Here is an 11,634-nt window from a genome sequence, read left to right as displayed (position 1 = left end):
TCTATGCAATCTACTGATTGCAAAAGTTACAGTAAATACAGTATTCACAATATTCAAGCATCAACTTCACTTATAATTTTACCCTGAGTGTCCATGACAGATGCCACTTTCTACTTTGGATTTCTTCATAACCATTTTCTGGTGGTTCTTTAGCAAGGAAACCATACAGCACACAAAAACATACTTTTTAGTTGTTACAATTTGATTTACACGCCATTAAATAAGATACAGTTTCTTACAGCATCCAAAGGTGGCTTTAGGAAAATATTTTCTTCTGATCTGTGAAGTAAGTGATTATTAATATAGAAATCATTTTATTTAAAGACATTATTTAGACTACCTAACATTTGACTAATACGCAGATGGAGCTCAGAAAGACAAAGCTGCTGCACTAGGTGAAGTGACTAATCCTAAATAAACTTGAGACCTATCATAATACATATTTTATAGTCATTAGAGAAAATGTGTTACCAAATATTAGTAAATAAACATTGTAGAAGACACATCTTTCCTGGCATTTTTCTCTTGGAGAATGTGATTAAACAGAATTCCGCTATGAAAGCAGAAGTGGACTATGAGTTAGGGAGTTTCTTAGGAGAGCTTTGACGAATAATGTTTCTGGGAAATAATAACACATCATTAAAAGCGACAGGTATAAGGGAGAGGTAGGATTAAGAACAGAGGACATAGTGAAGAGGAAATAAAACTAGGTGGAGTCATGCTGTTGTGGTTTTAAGTAATGTAAAAAACAGGGAAGAACAAAAACAAAAAAGAAAATACCTTACCTATCTGTTTTAGAGAGGAAGAAAGCAGAAATATTAATTTATTAACAGCGAAGAATATATCCTGGATTGTAGACTTCTATTTTAAAACTTTATTCAGGGTGATACAGGATGCAAATTGAGGAAACACCTGCACTTGTTTGAAAGGTTAAAAAAAAAAGGCTATATATCCTTTTTTAAATGGGCAAATTACATGGCATCATGTTTTTCAAGCTATGAAAAATAATTGGAGTCCAAACCTTGTATAAACTATGTTCAATGTATCCATAACATCTATTCATAACCATAAGCTATTCTATCTGTAGAGATAGAATAAGTCACATTTTTTTCTGATACTGTTTTATTTAATTGTTCAGTGTTAATGATAAAACAACAAAATATGCTACAATTTATATTGCATATGCATAGTCCAACATCCAAAAGCTAGCTGAGTAAAATATAGCTGAGTAAATAGAAAAGAGAAATAGAAAAGAGACTTCGAGCTGGTGGCTCCTGTCTGTAATCCTAGCTACTCAGGAGGCTGAGATAGGAGAATCACACTTCAAAGCTAGCCTGGGCAGGAAAATTGAGGGAGACTCTTATCTCCATTTAAAAAGCCAGAATAGGAGCTGTCTCAAATAGTAGAGTGCTACTGTTGAGCTAAAAAGCTCAGGGACAGTGCCCAGGTCCTGAGTTCAAGCCCCAGGACTGACACCAAAGCAAGAAAAATAGAAAAGAAAGTAATCTATAACAGGGATTACTGCAGTTGACAACATTTTCCACATTTATTAAACCTACAAATGATGTCATATTACTATATTTAAGTGAGTCTATGAATTGTTATATATCCATCTACATGATATGGCTATAATTTCCTAAATATGAAAGGACCACCCTGAATATTTTGCTATCAGCTTTAGACTTTTACAAAATAAGAAAAGTCAACTTCTCAGCAACATGACGGCAGAGACTGTTTACTTTTGCCCACTTCATGTAGCCCAAGCTGACATGGTGTTCAGATATGACTTTTTAAGTGAATGATTATTAGGCTCTCTTACCTTTGATTGGAGGTGTCTCTGATTTAAAGTAACAAATGCTTAACTTACAAATCAAGGTACATGAGTTGAATAAGAGCTAGGTGGATTTGGAATGTCTACTGTCTAATTTAAACCATTTATGTTTCCATTTTCACAGACCTAACATATCCTTCCAGAGGACATCTTGGCCACTATGGATAATTTTTAGTATTATTGGAACAATGGTAATCCTGGGAGTAACTATTGGTCTCCTTGTACATTTTCTGGCAGTTGGTCAGTATTTATTGCTTTCAACTTTATTTTTTTATTTTTATTTGTGAAAATACTGTACAGAGGGGTTATAATTACATAGGCAAGATAATGTGGTTTCAACTTTAATCTATATTAGTGAATGTCCCTTTACTTTAGAACATAGAGAAGGATAAATATTACATTTCTTCTAGGAAGTTTTCTCATTTGCTTCATATTTGCTTACTATTTTATTTCCACATCATATTTTCATTATTTGGCACTCAAGTTTTCAAATTTTGTTCAGATGCTCCTTATAAGTAATGTCACTAAATATGGCAATATGGGCAGTATTAAAATGTTCAATACTTTGATGGCAATGTTAATTTTCAACAAAGGAGCTGTGCTGTGGTCTTATAGCTGGATCTTTATATCCTTTAGTAAATATACTTCAAACTGTAGAGATCCCTTTTCTTCTTTCTCAAGTCTATTGGTTATTAAGATATAATGGACAAGTAGCAACGGATAATCCAGAAATGAGTTTCCTAATTGTAGGTGGTTAAATATGGTCAAAATAGCTTAATGTTTATACAAATATAATATTTTTAAATTGCTGTTAGTAACAGTACACTTACAAAGTTTGGTTTTCCAATTTATTTTTATCTTTCAAATATATAAGCTCTTAAATTTGTGCTTGAGCCTTTCAGTAATCACTAAGATGGGAATGCTGTGTGGTTGCTGAGTCACTCTTCATTTCCCTTCTTTTTCTCTATTATTATTATTATCATTATTATTATCATTAATTGTGTGTGCTGGACTTGGGGCTTGAAATCCAGGGCCTGGGCACTGATCCTAAACTTTTCTTGCTCAAGGCGAACAAACACTACCTCTTGAACCATAGCTCCACTTCCTTCACTTCTGGCTTTTTGGTAGTTAATCGGAGGTAAGAATCTCATGGACTTTATTGACCAGGCCAGCTGTAAACCACAGTCTTTAGATCTCAGCCTCCTGAACTGTCAGGTTTACAGGCTTGATCAGGAAATATATATAAATATTTTATGTATAGTTGAAATAAACAATAGTTTATTTTTTCTTTTTCTTTTCCTTTTTTTATTGTTAAGGTGAGATACAGAGGAGTTACAGTTACATAAGTAAGGTAGTAAGTACATTTCTTGTCAAACTTGTTACCCCTTTCTTTTTTGAAATTTACATTATTATTATCATTATTATTATTGTTATTATTAGTATAAAGGTGATGTATAGAGGGATTACAGTTACATAAGTCAGGTAATAAGTACATTTTCTTTCGTACAGTGTTATCCCTTCCTTCATTCTCTCTCTCAGGTTATTTCAAAATTTGAGTTAATTACTACTTTTCTGAGACCACTTTCTGTTTTGAAACTGTGATGTTGTCTTCATTTCACAGGAAAAATGTATTATTACCAAGGTGATTTTCACATTTCTGGAGTCACATATAATAGCAGTTGTGAAACTACTGCTTCCCAAGCTAACACAGAATTGAGCCAAGATATGGAGGCTAAGGTAAGTCAGAGATTACCTTTACCAACTTCACTGTAAACTTGATTTTAATATACATAGTGGCTGTTTGTTTTCTCCTTTTTTTGTACAGATGTTATCTGTGTTTCAGAATTCTAGAATATTTAAAGAATATGTCAGCTCCCAGATCATCAATTTTTTGTAAGTACAATTTTATTCAAGATTGCATGGAGTAGAAAGTAGGTGATATAGCCCTGAGTTTAGACAAAAACCAGCATAAGACAGATAAACAGAATTGGGTTTCTGGCCTAAATATGCGTTTGAAATGTGTTTGGTCATGGTAGAGGCAGGAAGGGATTCAGGGGGAGATGTATGGAGTATAGGAAAGCATGATAAAAGTTGACAGCAAATTGTAATTTGGTAATTGTCAGCGTCTAGTTTAGAGAGTTTGTACTCTCACAGCAAAACAGAAGGTCCAACAACTAACCAACTTGCCTATTATAAAAAAACACCTTCAGTTATCTTTCAGCCAGTCAAATTATTTGGACATAGAATTGCATATTTAAAAATTGTGATTCGTCAGGCTGGGAAGGTAGCTCAGTGGTAGAGCGCATGCCTTGCATGCATGAGGCCCTGGGTTCGATTCCTCAGCATAAGCAGAAAGAAAAAAGCCGGAAGTGGCGCTGTGGCCCAAGTGGTAGAGCGCTAGCCTTGAGCTGAAGAGCTGAGGGACAGCGCCCAGGCAGAGTTCAGGCCCCACGACCAGACCCCCCCCCCCAAAAAAAATTGTGATTCGTGGCCAGGAACCAGTGACTTATGCCCTTCATCTTAGCTACTCAGGAGGGTGAGATCTGAGGTTCACATTCAAAGCCAGCATGGGCAAGAAAGTCTGCAAGACTCTTATCTCCAATTAACCACAAAAAAGCCAGAAGCAGAGCTGTGGCTCAAAGTGGTAGAATATTAGCCTTGAACAACAACAAAAAATGTTCAAGGACAGCATCCAGGCCCTGGATTCAAACTCCTGAATCAGCTTCTTTTCTGGTTAATAAATAGGCACGCAATACGTACATAACCAAGATTGTTTTTATGATTTTGTATTTTTACAATGAGCCTTCTCAGTGTTTATTTATGTTGGAGCAGACCACTTCTGCCCAAGAAGCCAACAAAAGCTCCAGTGTAGATGCTGGGTGTATGTTTTAAAATTCTTCCCTGCCCTTTCTCAACTTCCTGATTGACCTCTTTTTCAAAATTAATTACAGAAAAACATTCTGCATGAAAACTCTGGTGTCTATTGCATTGTAATAAATTTTGAGAATCATTGACTGGCTAAGATTCAGTTTTTCATATGTGTCTGAAATTCTAAGTTCTAATTTGTGAGTTCATAACTTCTTTCACCAACAGTACCAGAAAACTTTTAGGAACCCTTGTACTTTATATTGGGCTATTATCTGCATATTATTGTTAATAAATGTAAAGAGATAAATGTGGTAATGAACATATTGGCCATTCAAAATACTCTTAAACTATCAAAAAGAATCGGGAAGTGGCATTTTAGAGCATTTCTGTTGTTTCTAGGCCTCATCCAAATGGGTCGAAGGTACAATTACATATGACATTCAAGTTCCCTCCAGGAAAGAGTCAGAGTATGAGGAGTAAAATCAGAGCTATCTTACATCAGATGTTGAAAGACAACATGGCAACCTGGAAAGCAGTTCCTACTTCCATTAAAATTATCGGTATTTTACTGATTTCTGTGTTTATAATTGTTTAAGAAAAGTAGTAGAGGAAAATGAACTAACAGTTTCTGGAATTTGCAAAGATTGTTTTTTCTTAAAATGTAGATAACGTTCAGCAAATATATGCATCTACTTTTTAACTTCTTTGAATGCTTTATTGCAAGTATGACAATTAAAATACTAGTGGCAACATCAGCAATAACATAATGAAATCCTCCACACATTGTTTGCAAGAAGACTGGAGAAGGAAGGACAAAATGAAAATGCAGTGGAGGACCATGAATATATTCAAAGGCACTGTGCACATATCTGAAAATGGGCCACATTCTATTACAAAGAAACTAATTTGAAACAAATCACAAACAGGAGAGCTTTGTTTTTATTTCCTTTTCTCTTTTCCTATATCACATGATGATGATTTGAAGAGATGTTTGATAAGTAAGAATCAGAGAATTTGATAACCAACACATTTACAAATCTAAATAGTTCAATGTTGGGCATAATTGGGCCATTAAAGTTAGTATTTATCTTTTGAACTTGAATCAATTTGTTGGTGATATTTTTACAAAAATTTTTTTTTTTTTTTACCAATTTCTCACTTTCAGAAATCAGCAAGTTTAAGTCTGACATGCTTGTCAACAACTGTAAGTTAAGAAATTTAAATTTAATGTAAATTTTAATATGTTCACAAGTTTCTACAAATGTTTTTCATGAAAAGATCTTAATGTGGAAGTTTACATTACTCTTTCAAAATTACTGGAGGAAGTGGTGCTGTGGCTCAAGTGGTAAGGCGCTAGCCTTGAGCTGAAGAGCTGAGGGACAGAGCTAAGGCCCAGAGTTCAAGGCCCACGACCGACAAAAGAAAAAAAAAAAGAAACTCAAAATTACTGGATATGCCAGATATAAATCTGGAGATCCTTTGGAAACCATTGGACTGACTTTAATATTCATAAAGATTGATACAAAGGGTGAAATGAGAACGAATTCTAAATAATGGAATTATGAGTAGAGGCTATCATATGTAAAGAACAAAATTAAAAAGACTTAAGTGAAAAAGGATAATTTTGAATAAAAGAAAATGTAACAGATGAAATAAATCAAATATTTATTCCATTATAAATACAATTCTACCTTGGAAAATAAATTCTCTCTGGGGTATTATGTTGCACGCAAAGTACATCTACTTCTTGACAAAATTCTGCAGAGAACTTTGCAATTTAACCCATAGGTATAATAAAAGGCAATGGTTAAAGTATGGTTAAGACTGGAAAAGAGTAAATCAGAGTCTCTCAGGCAAGATAGAAGGAACAGTCATGTTCCAGCACATGGCAGAAAGGAGCTGAGTCACTTAGAAGAAGTGTTTCAATTAATGCTTTTAGGTAACATTTCTTAAGCATATCCAAAGATAACAAATCTTTTCTCTAGGTTGTGGAAGACCAGTGGTCAACAGCATTGCAACTGGCAACCGGGTTGTGAATGGGAAAAATGCTCAAGAAGGGGCATGGCCATGGATGGCCAGCATACAATGGAGGGGCACACACTTCTGTGGAGCCTCACTGATCAGCAGCAGGTGGTTACTGTCTGCTGCTCACTGCTTTGTTAAGTAAGTTAAAAATTTGATGAAATGTAGGATTTGGGGTACAGGTTTATTCTGAGTAACGTACGTGGGCTAACCTAAATGTTTGAGGGATCACCAAGACAAAACAAAGTTTATAAACATACAAAATTGATTATTTCCTGGATAACTAAATGACAAGAAAAGTATTTAACTTTGAACAGAGGAGGAAGGAATTGAGCAGAAAAATGTCACACTTGCCCCAATAGCTGCTTTGGCTGGGTTTTAAATATTTTACTTATATTATTTCATAGTCACAATAATTCTCAACAATAATTAGAACAATAAACACAGTGATTACTATCTTATGACTTGACCGATATAAAGATGAGGAAATAAAAGCTCAGAAAAATTGGCCTAGTTAACTTGCCAAAAACCATACAGCTCTTACGTGATAGAAATTGAATACATACACTGGTACATCTGATATAAATTACCAGGAGCTCATTTGTCTTGCCCTTTAGGAATTTTCAGTCTCACTGAAGAAAAAAATATATGTTAAAGCAAAAACATTATATACTAAGAATAGAAGGCAGCAGGTATGTAGTAAAATCCCACATGCGACTCACAGTAAGAACTATGGAAAGTAAAAGATAGTTTATCTGTCTGTGCTATAAAGATATAAGATTTGACTTGAATATAATATTTGATCGATAAGGGTGGGTGGATGAGAAGGCATCACATGTATTTCTAGTTTAGAAAACTTCCTTCTTTAAATGTGTGGAAAGGGAACAGCATGAGTTGTGTTCTTCAGATCATAAACAAAGGAGAAATGATTTTGTAAAATGAAATATTAGAAAATGTGTTTTGAAATTTTAGTTACATTGATTTGGACAACTCTGAAGAATGAATAAGAAACTTAGGAAAGTAACATAATTTTGCAAACTACATTCACAGGACTGTACTTTTTCAAAAAGTAGCTCATGATCATGAACTACATGGGAACTTTTTAAAAGTGTAGAACCTTTAACAACTCGGTGGGTTTATGAAACATAAATCTCTGCAGTGGAACCTGAATTGACTCGAAGGAAATGAAGAGAAAGAACCACTGTTGTTGAATCATGGATTCATTGAAGGTTTGAGAATGAGAGACAGAGCATGAAAGTTTTGAAGTTTTAAGAAAAAAAAATGGCACCTGAAAAAAAAATGGTTGGAGCTGGTGGCTCACACCTGTAATCCTAGCTACTTAGGAGGCTGAAATCTGAGGATTACAGTTCAAAGCCAGCCCAGACAGGAAAGTCTGTGCAACTCTTTTCTCCAATTAACGACTAGAAAACTGGAAGTGGCACTGTGGCTCAAGTGGTAAAGCACTATCCTTGAGCAGAAGAGCTTGGGGACAGCACCCAGGCCCAGAGTCCAAACCCCATCACTGACAAAAAAAAAAAAAAAAAAAAAAAAGACATCTGAAACTTTGAGGGAGACGTGAAAACATACAGAGTGGTTATAGCCTTAAATTAGAGAGTTTCTGTGAGAAAGTGGAGCTAATCAGGAAATCTAAATTACAGTTGAAGATGCATTGAATGAGAAAGATGTGCAACGTTTTGTGCCCACAAGCCTAAGTGGAATTAACTTTGCACAGGAAACATCTATCAACGACTCTCACTGGGAAAATCCCCAGTGAGTGGAGGGATTGAGCATTCTTTCTATAAACTGCAAACTTATAACATCTTTAGGGTTGAGAAATACTTTTTAATAAGACTTTAAATGCTGTGTAGTGTCATTTGAGAACTTCATGCCTTCAAGGTAAGAGATCTTGACTGTTGAGAAAACTGAATATATCTAAATTAAATTGTGTCTTCTAGGAAAACAAGTTTAAAAGATTGGACTGTCAACTTTGGACTTGTAGTAAATAAACCATATATTACACACAAAGTACGGAGGATCATTTTACATGAACATTTTAAATCTGCTGGGGTTCACAATGATATTGCACTTGTGGAACTGGCTAACGAAGTGTCTTTTACAAAGTATATTAGGAAGATTTGCCTTCCTGAAGCCAGCATGAAGCTCTCCGAACAGGACAAAGTTGTGGTAACAGGATGGGGAGCACTTTCTATGAATGGTAAATTTTCCCATCAAAACTGAGAAGCTAGCTAGGCCCTGGTAGCACATACCTGTAATCCTAGCTACTGAGGAGGCCAAGATCTGAGGATCATAGTTCAAGCCAGCCTGGAAAGGAAAGTCCAGACCAACGAAAACAAGCAAATGAAAATCATAGAAGCTTAAACAATCCAAAAATTAGTCATTCCCTTGTGCAATCCATTAATCAGTAAACATTGTTTAAAAAAGATAATCAAGGCAGTGGCAAGGACACAAAGGCTTATCTTCAATTTCTGAAATATCTCTAGCAATAGAATTGGGAAAAATCATTATGTATGAGGCAGTCAATAATAATATACATCTGAAAAGAACTAGTGAGTGCATCCTGGGTTTCTTCTGGATCTTGGTAATTTAAAAAATCTACGTGATGCCAAATGGCTTTTTAAATTTTTTTCTGGGCCAGTCCTGGGACTTGAACTTAGGGCCTGGGCACTGTCCCTGAGCTTTTAGCTTAAGGCTAGTACTGTACCACTTGTGCCACAGCCCCATTTTGGGCCAAATGTTCTTTATTGCAACCAATATGGCTGAGATTTCTGTAATGCAAACCTTTCTTCCCTTCAGGTCCTCGACCAGTGATACTCCAAGAAGCTCCTTTGAAGATTATTGACAATGAAATTTGCAATGCCCCACATGTGTTATCTGGCTTGGTGCTAGACACCATGCTATGTGCTGGATACTTGTCAGGAGAAGCTGATGCCTGCCAGGTACATGCAGCTATTACTCAAATGTTTTCTCCCAAAGTGCTAATTAACGGGGAGTTTTTGTTAACATATCTTTATGTACTACTGATTTCCACTATTTATTATTTTTAATCCGGATAGAGAAATCCACTTGAAAATGATCAGTTCTATGTATGTGTCCTATGTACAGTCTAGATGCTTGGGATAAACATAAATCCTTCTTTCATGGAATAAGCTTAATTTCTACCAACAAAAAGTATTCAGTGTAAGAATCCTCACAAATAATTATGATACCACAAGTGATGGAATGTTTGTCTAGTAAGTACAGGGTTCTCAGTTCAAATCTCAGTACCACCAAAAGGAAAAAAAATAAAAAGAAGACCCTCACAAATTAAAGTACTTAGACATTTATAAAAGTAAACAGTCCTTTGTTTTGGGAAGCCTGCAGATGGAGGCATCGCAGCCTCCTCCAGAGAGACGGTGGAAAGTTGAGCTTGCGTTCATATCCCCAGGGATTTCACGGAGACAAACACACTGTCAAGTTCACAGCACTGAGTTGCCTTCTCCTTGTTTTAAGTCTGACTCTATTTTTTAAAAATTTGTCAGTTGTGAGGCTTGAGCTTGGGGCCTGGGAGCTGTCCCTGAGCTTTTCTGCTCAAGGCTAGTGCTCAAAGTGGTAACTTTGATCCTGTCCCGACTAGCTTTGAACTGTGATCCTCAGATCTCAGCCTCCCTTGTAGCTAGGATTACAGGCATGAGCCTCCAGCACCCAGCTTAAGACTAACCCTTAAGTCAAATTCTGGTCTACCCAATGCAATATTTGGTAGCTGAGGGTAATATATGGTGGTTTGTATGATCCTGAGTTTTTGCTAATGCCAATTGTTCCAGAATCCTAAAAGAAAATGATTTGGTTTCGCTACCCAGGGGCTAAATTCCAAAACAGAGGCAAAAGGAAAACTTTATAAAAAGATAAGGAATACTTGTTCTCTTCTAGAATGATTCCGGTGGACCATTAGCTTATATTGACTCCAGGAAAATCTGGCACGTTGTTGGAATCGTAAGCTGGGGTGAAGGATGTGCTAAAAAGAATAAACCAGGTGTCTATACACGAGTGTCTTCTTATCATGATTGGATCATCTCCAAGACTGGACTCTGAAAGAAAAGTAATTATGAAATTGAATATCTTATCTATTGCATCAAGATCCTCTTTTTCTTTTAAATGATGGCAAATGGATCATTTTCTTATGTAACAAAATACAAATATCTATATATCATTATATCAAGAGCACTATTTGATTATTTATCTATTTAGCTAACTCAGAAGACAGAAAGAAAAGAAATAAGGCCCAAACACTATTTTTAGTAATCAACTAGCTTTAATTAAATCTTATAATTATGATCAGAATTAGTTTGTTTTTTTCATAATTAACAGGAAGTAAACATTCTGTAAGTATGAGAACAAGTATGCAGGATCTATCAAATACATTATATTAAATAAATTATATTTTACCTTATTAAGCTGGAATGTGGGAGACAAATAATTTGCATTTTTATTTATTTTTTTCTATGTACCTCATAAAGTCAGATGTTGGGAGAGAGGAGAGCAGTCACAGGTTGATCTAGATGAATTCTCTCCATTCATAGATTAAGAAACTGAAACCTAGAGAAAATAAATCATTCACTAGTTAATATTATTCATCTTTGATAAGCCAGGTGAATCGAACCAGTTGAGTTTAGATCCAAAATGTGTTAGTAATAAAGAATGATCTCTTGTCTTTCCTCTAATGATGAAATAATTGTACTGACGGTTACACTTCTATAAATCAGGCTGTATCTACAATGTATGTTGCTTTCTCCTTCATTCTTCCGGCCCATGCTTATCTTCAAGTTGCAGAGTTCATTTGGACATAATGCATATTGAATTCAACGGCTTACAGTTGCCCACCCAAGAATAATTTCTTTTTTAAAAATTTTATTGTA

General features: G+C 35.3%; 1 protein-coding gene and 1 non-coding gene across 2 annotated transcripts; both read left to right on the top strand.

The window, feature by feature from the left end:
- The first annotated feature begins 1,718 nt into the window (after positions 1 to 1,718).
- LOC122106844 (transmembrane protease serine 11B-like) lies at positions 1,719 to 11,138 on the top strand. Its single transcript, XM_042678374.1, has 9 exons — positions 1,719 to 1,794; positions 3,453 to 3,568; positions 3,657 to 3,724; positions 5,099 to 5,259; positions 5,865 to 5,903; positions 6,685 to 6,862; positions 8,677 to 8,936; positions 9,536 to 9,678; positions 10,649 to 11,138. The coding sequence occupies exons 1-9, from the start codon at positions 1,719 to 1,721 to the stop codon at positions 10,808 to 10,810; spliced, it is 1,203 nt and encodes a 400-aa protein (XP_042534308.1). The 3' UTR covers positions 10,811 to 11,138.
- Positions 4,115 to 4,182, top strand: Trnaa-ugc. Its single transcript has one exon. It is a non-coding gene; the product is annotated as a tRNA-Ala (tRNA).
- Positions 11,139 to 11,634: the final 496 nt, after the last annotated feature.

The sequence above is a fragment of the Dipodomys spectabilis genome, unplaced genomic scaffold, assembly GCF_019054845.1.
Source record: "Dipodomys spectabilis isolate Male_0828 unplaced genomic scaffold, ASM1905484v1 ptg000043l, whole genome shotgun sequence".
Taxonomy (NCBI): Eukaryota; Metazoa; Chordata; class Mammalia; order Rodentia; family Heteromyidae; genus Dipodomys; species Dipodomys spectabilis.
The sequence above is the reverse complement of the archived record's forward strand: the minus strand, read 5'-3'. Positions and strand labels throughout refer to the sequence as shown.